At 44.9% G+C, this 16,409-nt stretch overlaps 1 protein-coding gene across 1 annotated transcript in view; it reads left to right on the plus strand.

Annotated features, from left to right (window-relative positions):
- Positions 1-2,463: 2,463 nt before the first annotated feature.
- The window catches only part of LOC117480541, a 146,611-nt gene continuing 132,665 nt past the window's right edge, over positions 2,464-16,409 (plus strand). Inside the window, exon 1 of the mRNA XM_034127880.1 lies at positions 2,464-2,724. Within this exon, the coding sequence (XP_033983771.1) occupies positions 2,464-2,724 (261 nt within the window). The remainder of the gene's footprint in view (positions 2,725-16,409) is intronic.

The following is a 16,409-nucleotide window of genomic DNA, read 5'->3' on the forward strand; positions in this document are numbered from 1 at the left end:
CTACCTTTAACATCCCGATAGCAATGAATATATTAAATGCTTTGACAATAAATACATAAAAAAATGTCATCTGTGGAAGCCGTGGCGCTGTAAAAAGCACGACCAATCAATTTAGCCGGCCCGGCTAAAATAACTGGATGGCCTACCTGCCTGTCAGCCTTCCATCTGTGCACAAACTTATCTCGTGCCCTCATTGGTCAAAGTTCAGACAGAGGGTGAAAAGAGGTGCTGCAGCACAGGCAGTATGAGAAAAATAAAGAGCTTTTTGAACATTAAAGCATGGAGACATGTCACAGTAGAGGCACAACATACAAATATGAACCTGACAATTAGCATAATAGGATCCATTTAATAACATTATTTTTCAACTTTCGCTATGAGGACACATTTTAAAATCATTGCCGCTTTTCAATATTTTCCCATTATATTTTTGTGCAGAAGCCCTAACCTTCATCTAAAGGCCCTGACACACCAAACTGACACCAAAGAACACGTCCCGACGGACCCGATTGTTGTGTCGCCTCACGTCTCCTGCGTCTTGGCCAAAAAGTCGCACTGGAAACACTCTGCAAAGACTTCAGCCGACGGCCAAGTAGCACGTACGCACTGCGCATGTGTGAGTGGCAATAACTCCTTACCAGCAGGCGGCGGTAGTGTGTATTCGTCATTCAAAAGAGGCAACCGGAAGACAGACTGCGTGATATATACAAACAACATATAGCGTGCGTTCCATTTTCACTCTCGTCCATCACAGACTGTTTCACACACTGTTTCACATAACGACTTATAATCGAAAACATGTTTAGTACTGGAAAATGAAAAATAATAGCCGTCTGTGTATGCCTTCTTCACTTCCGTTTCGCTTCTCATGCACTGATTTGCTAAGCTGAACAGCCAATCAGAGTGATTTCTTTTGCCGACAGCCTGCCGATTCTACATCTTCCGCAGGCAGCTGGGTGGGCAGAGGGCCTGCCCCCGCTGCCGCGTGATCGCGAAATGTTTGAGTATCTGGATAAGATATTCAGGCTCGGGGCGCAGATGGCGGCGGCGGCCAGTAATCTTGGTGTGTTGGGAGCAGTGTTGTAGTCAAGTCACCAATTCACGAGTCCAAGTCACTCTCGAGTCACCACTCTTCGAGTCCGTCACCCAAGGAGTGTCCAAGTCGAGTCAAAGTCCGAGTCATCATTACCTGTGTTCGAGTATGAGTCCAAGTCTGAGTCACCCAACGAGTGTCCGAGTCGAGTCCGAGTCCGAGTCATCATTACCTGTGTTCGAGTCCGAGTCCAAGTCCGAGTCACCTAAGAAGAGTCCAAGTCAAGTCCGAGTCACAAGTCTTCATGTATTAATCTTCGTGGATATATGTGTTGTAATGTAGCTGCTCCTCTACATTGCTTTTATCCTGTCATGTTATACTAATCGGAATTGATTGAACTGCTGTGAAGCGAGTTTGGCTACAATTATTGTAATAGTATACAAATATAAAGCTTATTACTAATATTAATATTATTATTATTATTATTATTATTTTAAATTACCTATAATATGTCTAACTATATTTAAAATGAGTTACCTTTTAGAGAAGTGATTATATTTGTATGCCAATATTTTCCTATGGTAAAGTTTTCGTTTTGCACTTTTATTTTGATAGTAATAAGATCGGGACTCTTATTTTGAAGGAACTTTTACCGGTTAAATCGGTTTACTGATGAAGATTAAGCCCCAGAAAGCACATGGCTACTTAGCATGCAAAATGGTCATTCTGCATGTTAAGTAGCCATGTGTTTTCGTGTTATCGGCTGAATCTTTATTTATTGATTAGATCACGTTACTCTGATGATCGTGTTCAAGACAGCCTATATGTCTGAACTCGATCCTTAGAGTAATATGTTACGGAGCCTTCTCTTCAATATTTTTTCCACATAACGAGCATTTTGCGCTGCTCTTTTCCAATGTGGAAGCAGAATGTGTGAAAGCATACAGCACGATGCAGGGTGTGTCTCTAGACATCTTTAGACTGGAATAGCAGGGCCCAGTACGTGAACTCGCTTCGAGGTGCACACGCCAGGATAGAGGACATCAGACTCCAGAGAAAACTTGCTCGAGTCCGAGTCCAAGTCGGAGCGTCAATGTACAAGTCGAGTCCGAGTCATCGTGGGGGGAAAAATTCACGAGTCCGAGTCCAAGTCATCGTACGCCAGAATTCACGAGTCCGAGTCCGAGTCCGAGTCCAAGTCATCGTGCGCGAGAATTCACGAGTCCAAGTCCGAGTCGCATCAATCAGTGCGCGAGTCCGAGTCGAGTCACGAGTCCCGAAAATCGACACTGGAGTCCGACTCGAGTCCGAGTCCAGGACTCGAGTACTCCATCTCTGGTTGGGAGTGTCGCTGATTACCCCTCAGCAGGACACCTCCGCCCCCCCCGCCTGAGGGCAGGTGTGATTACTCGGACCGCTGCGTGGGCCAGATGAATAATCTGGTCCATGGTATGGCTACCGCAGCCGGTCGTGTGATGTCCCTGGTCACCGTGGCGTCGCGTCACGTGTGGCTAGGTCTGACCGCACTGGCCAAGAAAGACCGAGACGATCTCCTTGGGGCCCCCGTTGCCAAGGAAGGGCTCTTCGGATCGATATCCTCGGTCACCCATCGCTTCAGTCGCCTGGAGGGAGAGAGGGCGCAGCTCAGCCGCATGCTGCCGCTGAGCTGTGCCCTCAGGTCTCTCCGCAAGGTAGAGAGCGCCTGGCGGTGGTAAGGCGGAGAGAGAGGCGTCGGTACAGAGCCCCTAGAGCTCCTGACGCGCCCTCTGCCTCCGCGGTAGCGCGCTCCCACGAGAGCGCGCCGCGGCGCGTTCAAGGACCTCAGTAGAGAGTCGGCCCTTTCTGTGGGCAGAGTTTCCCTTTGCTGGGGTTTTTTTGCGGTGGGACGGGTCACCAGAGAGTACCACAGCTTTATCGCTGGGGCCCCACAGCTGATTGCACATCCCCTAACACAGTGTTATGGGGAATGGAAGCGCAGCTGCGTGTTAACGGAGTGGATCGACAGGACGCTGAGACTGAGTTATTCACTCCAGTTTTGCAGCATCCCTCCTCCGTTCACAGGCATAAGAGAGGCAAAGCTATCATCCCGAGGGGAGATAGGTTTTTCTCTCAGCAGAGGTTCAGGCCTTGGTGCAAAAACAGGCAGTGTCTGCTGTGTGCACGCAAGACAGAGAGGGGGGGCATTATTCACTGTACTTCCTGGTTCCCAAAAAGACAGGCGAATTCAGGCCCGTTCTGGATCTTCTCCACATTGCACGCAGAAAATTCCGGATGTTAACTATAAAACAGTTACTGGGACTGGTGCAGCCAGGCGATTGGTTTACAACCATCGACCTGAGGGACGCTTACTTTCATGTCGAGATTGCTCCGAAACACAGAAAGTATTTGCGTTTTGTCTTTCAGGAGGTGGCCTGCGAGTACAACAGGCTACCGTTCGGCTACTCCCTGTCCCCACGCACGTTCAGCGAATGTGTGGCCACAGCGCTCCAGCCGCTGCGCGGCCGTGGCATGAGAGTTTCCTTTTATCTGGACGACCTCATAGTTATGGCCAGGTCCAGGGAACGGGCAATGTTTTTATACAGCCCAGTTGATCCTACACCTAACCAAGTTGGGTTTTGTGATCAATTGGAAGAAAAGCACCCCCATACCTCACCAACAGGCGCTGTATTTGGGAGTGGTGCTCGATGCAGGCAGGCTACGCGCCACCCTGTCAGAGAGCAGACAGGCATCCTTGCCGAGGCAGGTTGCAGACTGCGACAGGGGGCAACAGTGACAGCTTTGACTATCATGCAGACCCTGGGTCTCATGGCGGCGGCTCACGTTGTGGTCCCGCTCGGGTTACTGCATATGCGCCGCCTGCAGAGGTGGTTCTCCACAAACGGCGTCTGGTGACCATCCCCCCTCAGTGGAGGGCAACCTCCGGTTCTGGGGGTCCCCGGATCACCTCCGGAGGGGGTTCCCACTGGGACGGGTGACCTCCTACATCATAGTGTTCACGGAGAACAGGATGGGGAGAGGCCTGCCTGAAGAGAGCTATAGGTGGGCGCTGGTCTCTAACAGAAACACGGCAGCAGCAACCTCCTAGAGCTGCGGGCAGTAGTGTTGGTCCTTCAGCATTTCAAACCCTTAATTCAGGGGAGACATAATGGTCAGGAGCGACAACAGCACCACAGTGGCATATATCAACAGGCAGGGCTGATCAACAGCAGGACATCAGAGGGACGTCAGAGGGAATCCCAACGCTGATTGGCTTTCGCGAGAACGCGCCACGTGAATTTGACGCTCGAGTTGAAAAAATTGAACTCTCACGTTTGACGCGGCCCCCTTCAATCACCTCAATCGCGTGATTCGCGCCGCGTCCACCACTTCATGTTCGCCGTCGGAGTGAATTCACGTCTGTCCGTGTCTCTGCATTGACTTTACATGTAATCGCGCCGCCCCCCAAACATCGCATCGCGTCCGGTGTGAACGCAGCATAAGGCAGGGTGGATTGTCTGATAGTGTTATTCAGTCTATCCAGGCAGCTAGAGCGGGATCCACCACAGCCTGTTACAGGCCAAAGTGGCTGGGATTCCTGCGATGGTGTGAGGAACGGAAAATAGAGCCCCTATCTTGTGAATTGGGATCTATTTTGTCGTACTTATAGTTATTGGTGGACAGGGGCTTGCTCATTCCACAGTGAAAGTGTATGCAGCAGCCATCTCGTCCTGCCATGAGGGATTTGGCGGCAGGTCAGCCTTTTCTCAGCTACTAATGTTGCCGTTTTTGCGGGGGGTCAGGAGGCTGCGCCCAGTAGTGCGCGCATCCGCCCCGCAGTGGGACCTGCCGCTGGTGCTCGAGGCTCTGGTCACAGAATCATTTGAGCCTCTGGAGCTCTCCTCCCTGAAAGCACTGTCGTGGAAGACAGCATTGCTACTTGCCTTAACGTCGGCCAAAAGAGTGTCCGAGTTAACCGCTCTATCGGTGCACCTGAGTTGTTTAATGATCCGAGGTGACCAGAGCGGGGCGACACTCAGACCGAACCCCTCCTTTGTGCCCAAGAGCCTAAGGACTGCGTTCAGGTCGAGGGCTATTCAGTTGGGGGGTTTTAATCTTCCCCCCCCCATAGTGGGGCGAGGGAGGCTAAATTACACCTCCTCTGCCCGGTGCGTGCTCTGGCATATTATGTGGAGCGCATGGCTGCCCTTAGACACACGGAACAGCTGTTTGTGTGCTTCGGGGGTGGGGTAACTGGAAAAGCTCTGTCCAAGAAACGCCTGGCAGGCTGGCTCTGCGAGTGCATTGCACATGCCTACGGACAGGCGGGGAGAGCCTTCCCCATGGGGGTCCGTGCACACTCTACACGAGCCATGGCTGTGTCAACAGCCTTATTTAACGGCGTGAGTGTGGAGGACATATGCACGGTGGCATCTTGGTCAACGCCAGGCCCCTTCATGCTTCATTCAGAACATCAGACAAGCAGTCAGTGCCTCTGCATCAGGTACAGCAAATGTTTTATCTCTGTGTCCACCTAAAATCAATTCAAACACCATGACACAATTCCATCAGATTAATGATAAAAACCTAGAGGACATTATACAACTTCTGAAATCCTCCTCCTGCTGCCTTGATATTATTCCGACAGGGTTTTTCAAAAATGTTTTTCCTTGCATGGCCTCAGATCTACTTCATATAGTAAACAAGTCTCTTCACTCAGGTGTTTTTCCACAGGCCCTAAAAACGGCAGTCATTAAACCGTTCTTAAAAAAATCATAATCTAGACACTTCAGTAATGAACAACTACAGGCCAATATCAAACCTGCCATTTCTAGGTAAAATCATTGAAAAAGTAGTTTTTCAATAGTTGAGTAATGTCTTGCATTTAAATAACTGTTTCGATGTGTTCCAGTCAGGATTTCGTCCAAACCACAGCACTGAGACTGCTCTTGTAAAGGTCTTCAATGACATCCACTTATGGCGCATTTCCATTGCAGCGCGTAGCTCGCTTTAAGCGTGCCGTGTCGTGCCGTCCCCTTTTTTGGTTGTGCTTCCACTAGGCCTCGTTCCGGCGCGGCACGGCGCGGGGCCACTTTTTCCCCTCTTTTCTGGCCCTAGAAAATTGTGGTTCTATCGGGGCCAACAAACAGGGCTGAGTCGGGCTGAGTATGCTAAACTAGAGAGAGGAGCGCTGGCAAGAGGGCTAGAACTACAACAAGATGGACATATTTGACCGTGATTTAATTGTAATACACGTTTCAAAATGATGCCGAAGTAACAACATACTGATACCGGTTAGTAAAAACCATGAATTAATGCTTTGTCAAGTCTGCAGACAGACGGCAGGCGAAAAACCTTTTAAAATTCGTGTTTTTCTAGATGGAGATTGGCTAAGCTAACGCAGTATATGCCCCGACCGTCCACACTCACAACAACGGCCTATACAGACATAAATAAGGCAGCGACTGTATTCACCATGACACAGGCAGTCTGTGGTGTGTACTTGTTTAACTTTTGTCGAGTTTCTGAACATATATAAGGAGCTGTGAGCTCTGAGTGCTCACAGCTAACGGCTGTGTTGTGTTTCTGGATTTCTCATTGAAGATGACGTCACGGCTCCGCCTACACTGCGTTACTATAGTAACTACCCCAGTTCCTAAACTGTAATGGAAGCGCAGCATGAAGTGAGTCGGCCCTGTTAAGGCCCAACGCGGCCAAGCCGTACCGAGCCGTACCGAGTGTGGCCGAGGCCGACCGTGTAGTGGAAATGCGCCATTAAACACAGACAGTGGCAGAACTTCAGTGTTAGTATTATTAGATCTCAGTGCTGCGTTTGACACTGTTGACCACAACATATTACTAGACCGACTGGAAAACCAGGTGGGACTTTCATCAACAGTTCTAAATTGTTTTGAATCCTACTTAAAGGACAGAAAAAACGTTGTTTCTATAGGTAAATACAAATCTGAGTTGACAAATATGACATGTGGGGTACCTCAAGGCTCCATCTTGGGGCCTCTTCTCTTTAACATCTAGATGCTACCACTGGCTCAGATAATGAAAAACAACAAAATAAGTTACCATAGCTATGCGGATGACACACACATTTACATAACAATTTCACCAGGAGACTATTCTCCAATTCAAACACTGAGTAAGTGCATTGAACAAATCAATGAGTGGATGTGTCAGAACTTTCTCCAATTAAACAAAGACAAAACTGAGGTAATGGTTTTTGGAGCCAAGGCAGAACGTATAAAAGTTAGCGCTGAGCTTCAGTCTGCAATGTTCAAAACAACAGATAAAGCCAGAAATCTAGGTGTAGTCATGGACTCTGACCTGAGTTTCAACAGTCACATTAAAACAATTACTAAATCAGCCTACTATCACCTAAAGAACACTAATGTCACAGCAGGATTTGGAAAAACTTGTCCATGCTTTTATCTTTAGTCGACTACTGTAATGGTGTCTTTACAGGTCTCACTAAAAGATCTATTAGAAAGCTGCAGCTGATTCAGAACGCCGCTGCTCGAGTCCTCACTGACACTAAGAAAGTGGATCACATCACTCCTGTTCTGAAGTCTTTACACTGGCTTCCTGTGTGTCAAAGAATATATTTCAAAATACTGCTGCTGGTTTATAAAGCACTGAATGGTTTAGGCCCTAAATACATTTCTGATCTACTGCTAAATTATGAACCATCCAGATCTCTCAGGTCTTCAGGGACTGGTCAGCTTTCTGTCCCCAGAGTCAGAACTAAACATGGTAAAGCAGCGTTCAGTTATTATGCTCCAAATATCTGGAACAAACTCCCAGAAACCTGCAGGTCCGCTGCAACTCTTACTACTTTTAAATCCAGGCTGAAGACTTATCTTTTTGCCGCTGCTTTTAATTGAACTATTCATATCTTAAACTGCACTGTAACTTTTTATTCATGTATTTTTTCTTTTAATGTTTCTTTTATTATCTTTTCTTTTTAATGACTGTTTTTAAATGCCTTTGTCTGAATGTCTTTCATTTTTGTAAAGCACCTTGAATTGCCTTGTGTTGAAAGGTGCTATATAAATAAACTTGCCTTGCCTTGCCTTCATAAAGTTTTATTTCTTGGGCATGTCTGGCTCCTTTTCATCGTCTGTGCTTGCTGGGGCAACGCAGGACTGGTGAGGAGGGAGGGGGGCTGTGGGTCAGTGGGCATCTGACCCCCTCCCCGGACGTAATGCGCTTACGTTTTTCCCCGGGCCCCTGGCCCCGGGGGACGTGACGCGCACATGGGCCCATAGGGGCTGGAGGACTCTTTTTCCCCTGCTTTAGGGCAGGAGGGGGGAGTCCTCCACGTCATAGCACACCTCCGCGGGGTAAGCGCGTCAGGGTGTGCTCTGTCCGCCGCAGCCTCTTTTCTCTCCACGGTTATGACCGAGGGAGAGGTGAGTGAGGCGCAGCGGCTGCTAACCAGAAAGCCGGTCAGAAACAGTGAGATGGAACAGTGTTGTTGTGGGACGACAGCGCGTGTATACATCGGGGCTCCGCCCACTGTACCCATAGAGTCCAGTAGAGGGCGGAGCCTGTGAGAGATATAACGAGGGGTTACGTATGGTAACCCTTGTTATATAAACACAGGCGGAGCCCTCTACTCAGGGGCCCTGTCTATCCTATGCTGCTTGCTGAAGAGAAGTAAAGGATGACAGTAAGGAGGCGAGGCCTCCTTTTATGCGGTGAGATGCGTGCGCATTCAGGTAGGCCCGCCCAGGGGGCGGCTATGTCAAGAAAGTCTCAGTGGATGAATGCTTGCATGATAGGATCGAGGGGAGTACCCATAGAGTCCAGTAGAGGGCTCCGCCTGTGTTTATATAACAAGGGTTACCAGACATAACCCCTCGTTTTTGTATTACTACCCCAAGCTTCCATAAGTGGGTCTTTTTTGATCCGGTGAGGTGGTTTTCTTGAAGTATCTTTGTAATCACATTTTTTTTATCATTTCATATTCCAGCTATTCCTCAAAAAACATGTTTTGGATATCATGCCATTCAAATTTTAAATTTAAATTTTAAGAAAAGGGATTGGAATACTGTGAGGGTCTCAGAATAGCGGAGATCTTTGCATCAATATGTTCAAAACATTTCTTTTCAAAATGTAAAATAAATGTCTAAAATGATAAATAGTGAAAAATTAAATATAAAATATTTCTAGTGTGAACCAAAATATAATACTAAATATTATACACGTGATTTTTCTTAACCAAAATGACAAAAATGGCATAAAAACACATATTATTCTAATACGGGTCCTTTTTGACCCACTTATGGAAGAGTGTAGGGTCCAGTCACTCGTGCATCGAGTACACTTTAAAACAGTTTTCAAGCATTATTTTTAGATATTTAATAGACTTTGGCCTTCTTTGAGTTAGCTCAATTTACTAATTTGGTTTGTTTGATCCCTAAAACATGATACTTAAAACTTAGTTGGCTAGTTACTTAGCTAAAAAAAGAGGCAACAGTTTCCAAGGATTTTTTAGGAGTTGATTAGACTTGATAATATAGTTTGACTGCTTGTTTTAGAGAATATATTGCACGAAGAAGGGGGAGTCACTTTGCCTTCAGAGAGGGCCCTTTGGCTCCAAAGGGAAACTTGATGCATCTTTAGAATCAACCAGCCGTTGTCAGCCACTCTACGTTTTAATGATGCAGTCTGACACATGGGCCTAATGTATGGGAACATTTTAGCCATTCAGAATAAATGAGGTCATCCAACAAAGGCAGGAGAGAGACCGCAGATGTCCTGCAAAACCATGTCAAAGTTGTCCACCCATCCACTAAAATAGATTGCAATTTTTCTTACCGACATTTTATCACGTAACTTAAGAATGAATTGTAATATCTCGTGGTCTTCTGACTTCTCATCCGAAGCTACAGTATAATATGTTGAATATTCCATTGCTTCGATTTATGACCAAATTCTTGCGAAAACAATTGACTCAATCGATTTACAATCAATGTACAACCCAGTTGTACCCAGAATCATTTTTGTTATTCTGACATCTCTTTAACACCAGGAGATAATTACTCCAAGTGTCCACTTGGACCAAAGGAACTGATTAGAATTTTGTGGGTCACAATTACTTGACAAATCACATTTCCAGCCATAACTCTAGAATTAAAATGCTAATTTTGGCAATTCAAACAAACGCCTAATAGGATGAAATGAACAAAGGACAACGATGTAAACCACAACTTCACTGGTAGACGGAGGCATACAACTGATGTGGTTATTCTCGTCCTTGCCTGCCTACTGATACTAATTATCAGTATTCCTCTTGTTTGGTGACACAATGGTAGAGTGGTTAGCACCATTGCCCCACAGCAAGGCGGTTGGGTTCAAAATCGACCTTCTGTGTGGAGTTTGCATGTACTTCCCTCCCTGTTTTAGCATAGGGTGTTGGTGGCTAGGGCTGTGATTGAAGCAAATAAGTTGGAGAAAAATCGTTTTGTTTTAGTGTTACATTAAAAAAAAGGTCCTTATGTAAGCATTGTTATTTAACAGATTAGCATTACAATAACAAAAACTTGGAAAATTGATCCTTTCAACAAAGAAATAATCTAGTAAGAACAACCAATTTAGAACCTTTTAACCCTCCGATATCATTCAATTGGACTACCCTAATTAGTCATTCGGGACAAAAACGTAGAGAGTGATACCGGAGGGTTAAAGGGCCCATGTCATGCTTTTCCAGTTATTACCCATCCCCTTGTGTGTTATGAAGGTTTTTATGCATGTAAACGGTGTGCAGAGTCAAAACCCTTAAAGTACACCCTGTAGCGAGTAAAACTCTAACACAGAAAATACCTCCCCAAAACGCCTCGTTGGAGATACGTCACTGCCCATTTGAGTCTTCCATTTAGTTCCGGGTACCGCCTGATGTCATGCGGTACCCGGAACAAAATGGACCAATCCGGAAGAGCTATGGCCACACCCAGCGGCGCTGGCCGCACCCTCTGCCAGCCTAACATTTACTGTTGGAAGCTCTGGTTCAGTTCACAATCGATCCAGTCATGCCAATGCCAAGGACCTGTTTCCTGAAATGTGAGGAGAAATCTGAGCTGTTTGTCCTACCGACGGAAGAACCACAACGAAGTCAGTGGTTGAAATGTCTTTTTAACACTGTTCCTTCAGAGGTTCGAAGAACGTTACTGTGTGCGCGGCATTACACAGACGAAAGCTTCCAAAACATTGCCCAGTTTGAGGCCGGATATGCACAGCATTTGAAACTGAAGGACGATGCTATTCCTAGTTTGTTTGGACCGTTTGGAGCAGGGGAAGATTCGGGTACACAACCTGTAAGTTTGCATTGTTTTCTGTGTATTTATCAAACAAGGTATCTACCACGACTGTTTAAATGTGTAAACGTGTTTCGGACTGCTAAGCCAGTGCTAACTGTGCTAACTAAGTTGCTAGCGTTTCCATATCAACTCTAATATCAGCAGATGGCCTTACATACATGTATCTCATAGCAGGAGAATGTCTGCATTCACACACGAAATACTCATAGACAGTATACTCCAGGTGATTTACCGTACGGTCAGTCGCGAAACGTAATTACATTATAGCTGGCGTTCCGAGCGTGTATGCTACCGAACTAAACAACAAGGCTACTAAGAGCTAGACATGAGTTTGCTCGGAAAAACATTGTTTTTATGCCAGCTACAATGAATGTAGCAGACTACCCATATAAGATTGCAATTGTAAACATGTGCTTGATAGCCTAATATGAACCACTATCTGTTGTTCATAGTATAGTATAGCATATTGAACAACTGAACAACTAGCAAACGTAGATTAGCAGTGTAATCCAGCTGGCAAGCTGACGAACATCAAACAACTAAGTTTATTTCACACTTCCAGCAGAGACAACGGGGAAATCCCCTCTCTTTGCCCGCTCACAGACCCCCAAAGGACGGCCTAGAGACCTCCAAGAGGTGTCCCTGAAATGGGGACTCTGTTTATTTCACACTTCCAGCAGAGACAACGGGGAAATCCCCTCTCTTTGCCCGCTCACAGACCCCCAAAGGACGGTACATTACAGTTGGCTTTCTTCCGACACTGATAGCATGTATAGCTAACGAGGCTAGCTATACATGCTAGCGGGAAACATTGTATTCATGCCAGTTACAATGAATGACCGAACGTAGCAGACTACCCGTATAAGATTGCAATTATAAACACGTTATTGCTAGCCTAATATGAACCACTAGCTTTTGTTCATAGTAGTTTTATTACACTACATTATAGTTGCCGTTACTCCGAGCTAACGTTCATATCGTGTTTGCTACAAAGGTAAACAAGAAAGCTAGGTTAGCATATTAGCTGGCAAGCTTACTGTGTTGATTAGATAGATGGATTAGATAGATCCACACTCCTACCACAACTACTACTAACGAATCTAAAACAACTAAGTTTCTCTAATATTTTGTGATTTGCATTTGATTTCGTCCAGCCAGATCCTTATGGGCTCAGAACAGTCTCATAATACACACATGCACACAGAAGGATTCACACTTGTATTTCATGATCCGCAAAAGGATTCACACTTGTATTTCCGGATCCACACTTGTGTTTTTCAATGCACACACAAATGTGTTCCGTTTCATATACATGTAAATAAAATCCAAATAAGAAAAAAGTTTTACATATGTATTTTTGATCCTCACATATTTGTTTTCCGTTTAAAACCGCTGCACCTGCAAACACAAACCGCTTTCTGTGCATGGATCGCTCTGCATTCGTGTGTGGGTTTTTTGAGACTCCCCTGACGGTGACCCGATTCGTACTTGTAATTTTTTCTATCTATAGCCAATCAGATGTCTCCTCAATTCTAAGCCAATCACATGAGCGCGCCCCCACAAGGGTAGATTTCTTGCGTTCATGACGTAGCGCTTCATGTACGCATTTTGCGCTGTCCGGAGCTGACAGGTCCATGGAGCCTGCCTGCAGGCGCTAATCTCAGGACACCTCCACTCTCAGTACATTGCCACTTTCCGATCAGGAAATGCACGCAAATACAAGCCTTTATATTATTAAGGTACAGTGCCACTTTCCGAACCATTAATGAATGCTTGTGTACACAAAAACGGCAGGCAAAACTGTTTTAAATGTGTGTTTCCTGTATGGTGATCAGCTGCTTTATTTATGTCTGTATGAAGTTGTTGTGAGTGTGGAGGGAGCAGCTACAGGTTAGCTTAGCCTAATCGATCAGTGCACTACGAAGCCAGTGCTAGACAGTGAACTGTCAACGGGGGGAGCCCCGCCGGTCATTATCGGCCGATATTCACTCTTAATAGTTTGATCGGTGCTCTCTATAAAGGCCGATCAGGAGAGCTGGATCTGATCGATATGGACATAAACGCGAGTGAAGTTTTAGCGAGCTGCATGAGAAACTGACGGGCTGTCAGGAGAGAGGGAGGGAGAGAGGAAAAGAGATGATCCTTACTCCCGTGTTATTATCCGGTCATAGTCCGGTAATTACCTAACGGAAACGCTGCTACACAATTCTTATTATTATTATTATTGAAACATGACCGGTAAGTTTCAAATTTGTCCGGTAAAATTAAATTCTGTCCGCGGAAACCCTGCTCCGGACTACGCAAAATGCGTATATGAAGTGACATGAACGCAAGAAATCTACCCTCGTGGGGGCGCGCTCATGTGATTGGCTTAGAATTGAGGAGACATCTGATTGGCTATAGATAGAAAAAATTACAAGTACGAATCGGGTGACCGTCAGGGGAGTCTCAAAAAACCCACACACGAATGCAGAGCGATCCATGCACAGAAAGCGGTTTGTGTTTGCAGGTTCAGGGGATTTAAACGGAAAACAAATATGTGAGGATCAAAAATACATATGTAAAACTTTTTTCTGTATTTGGATTTTATTTACATGTATATGAAACGGAACACATTTGTGTGTGCATTGAAAAACACAAGTGTGGATCCGGAAATACAAGTGTGAATCCTTTTGTGGATCATGAAATACAAGTGTGAATCCTTCTGTGTGCATGTGTGTATTATGAGACTGTTCTGAGCCCATAGATCCTGGCCGACAATACATGATGGGGACGGGACTACCACACTGAGGCCTCGTCCTAAAAAGCCCCGGCTGCGATAGGCAAGATGCCGACAACGGGGAGGAATGGATGATATACCGTGTATGTATATTTATGTTCATTTTGTACATTTCTAAAAATAAAGTTTGATGGAAATACTTAGTAGGCCTATCCTTTCTTCCCTGAATTATTTGCTCCTATAACATATCATTCATATATAGCAAACCATGATTTGATTTCTCATCAAACAGTAGTAGTTTATTACAGGTAAAAATAACTTACTCTTCTATAACAACAGTTGTAGGTACAGTTCGGTTAGTTAGCGTATATAAAATATACGGCTGTACCGACGCCATTATAAGACTGATGTTCCGAGAGCGAGCCGAAAAAAGCACTGTTAGACATGGGCGGAGCCTCTCTGGTGGTTGACTAATCAGAACAGAGTGGCCGAGCTGACCAATCGGAGCACACTAGGCTCACAGGGAGGGGGGGGGGGCAAGAGCTCCAACGAGTCGTTTAGTGGAGAGAGTGAATACTGCTGAATACACATACTTTACAGAGATGCTGTATGCGAAACCAATGTGAGTTTCGAAAATTGCACAGTATAAATCTATTTTAGTATACCTCAACAATGTAATTATGATCAGTGGAAATGGCCATGACATGGGCCCTTTAAAGTCATAAACAGACAATTTATGTCCGTCGTTTTTTTTCTCTTTGACTCTCAAGGCTAGTGTATTAATCCTTCACTTTTAAAGGGGACAAGATGCCTGGGTCTTGAGCAATACATTGTTCATACTGTAGTGAAGGCTCAAATACAATATTGTTTTGCATTTTCCTCTTTTATCTAAAAAAAAAAGGATCTCATTCAACATTTGATGTCTGAGATAAATAAGGTAGCAGGAATGCCTTTATAGGGTGTCATTAATTAATCTGACTACAATTGACAGTGAAGTGCTTCAAACACACTACCTGCAGTCAACATGTTGTTGTGTTCTTTGATAAGATACTTAACCCTGTAAGATACTTAAAACTGATCCTGTACGCATGTAGTCTTGTTCTAAATCTTGACAGACTATAAAACTGGTTCGTACTCATCAAACAATTGCCCCCCTGTGGTCAAAAACTCCTTTAAGGTCATAAAAAGGGCCGTTCTCTTAGCCCTAATAAATACGGCTCATATCTGAAGATCTGGATGTGAAGCCAAGCGGAGGTCCGATCATAATGTGACTCTTTGACACATGCTCGAATGGCTGTGTCCAAGTGTCATCCTCCCACACATGTCAGCTCTATTAAAACCATTAAGTAGAATTAGGCCCATCTTAATTGCAGTCCTGTCCTCTTTCTTGTGGATGCTTATTACCATGGAGACGGAGTAGCTTTACCTGATCTAATCAGGTTGAATGTGTCTTTGTCAGACTGCGGTCCATTTCTCTGCCTCTCTGCAGCATAAAAGCAACATCTTCTATTCATCACCCCTCAGTCCACAGAGTCACACACAACAATGAGCTAATAGGTGCCTCACAGAAAAGCTCGATAGGTGCTTTTATTGGAGTTTTGTAAATCATTACATCCTGGTCTTTGGTTAAGGTGACGAGATTTTAACATCATATTTGTTCAGTCTAAATGATCAGAACAGTCTAAATTATCTAGAACATTATATATTGAGTATTTTTGTGATTCATGTCCTTTATACTGTAGATATGTTCATAGACTTGCTGCTGTTTATTGTTTTTATTGTTATTTCAGGTTACTTTATTTTTTTAATACATTTTCGACCTATTATCACTCGTCAAATATAGGGAAAAAAATGAAGAGCAGCTGATTTGAAAACCAAACTCGAGAGACGGCTGAGTTGACCGCAGTGCAGAATCGCTGTATAGTTTAAATCTCCTAACAATGTTGTCCATTTTAGACATAGACTTATTATATTTACAGCCCTTAATAACATTCATTTTCTGGGCTCAATGTGTGTCTTGGCCGTTTTCGTTTTGATCGCTAAATTCACCTTGTTTCCCCTTGTTTATAATATTATCACCGTTCCAAGCAAACGAGTGCTTTTGTTTTGAAATCACTTCCGCAAGTTTCGCGCCCCTCGCTTCAATGACCATTAGACCATTTAGTAAGGTAAAAAACAAAAAGCAAAAACGCCTCGCAGACGCTCTTTCGTTTACTTTTTTAATAAAGAAAAACAAATCGTCCGAAGATACACGGATTCATCTCCCTCCATCATGTTGATTTGAATCCGAAGTTCTGAATCTGAGCCCGCCCCGCTCTCTTGCATACATATATTGTCTTCAGTTTGA

Source organism: Trematomus bernacchii, unplaced genomic scaffold (genome assembly GCF_902827165.1).
Source record: "Trematomus bernacchii unplaced genomic scaffold, fTreBer1.1, whole genome shotgun sequence".
Taxonomy (NCBI): domain Eukaryota; kingdom Metazoa; phylum Chordata; class Actinopteri; order Perciformes; family Nototheniidae; genus Trematomus; species Trematomus bernacchii.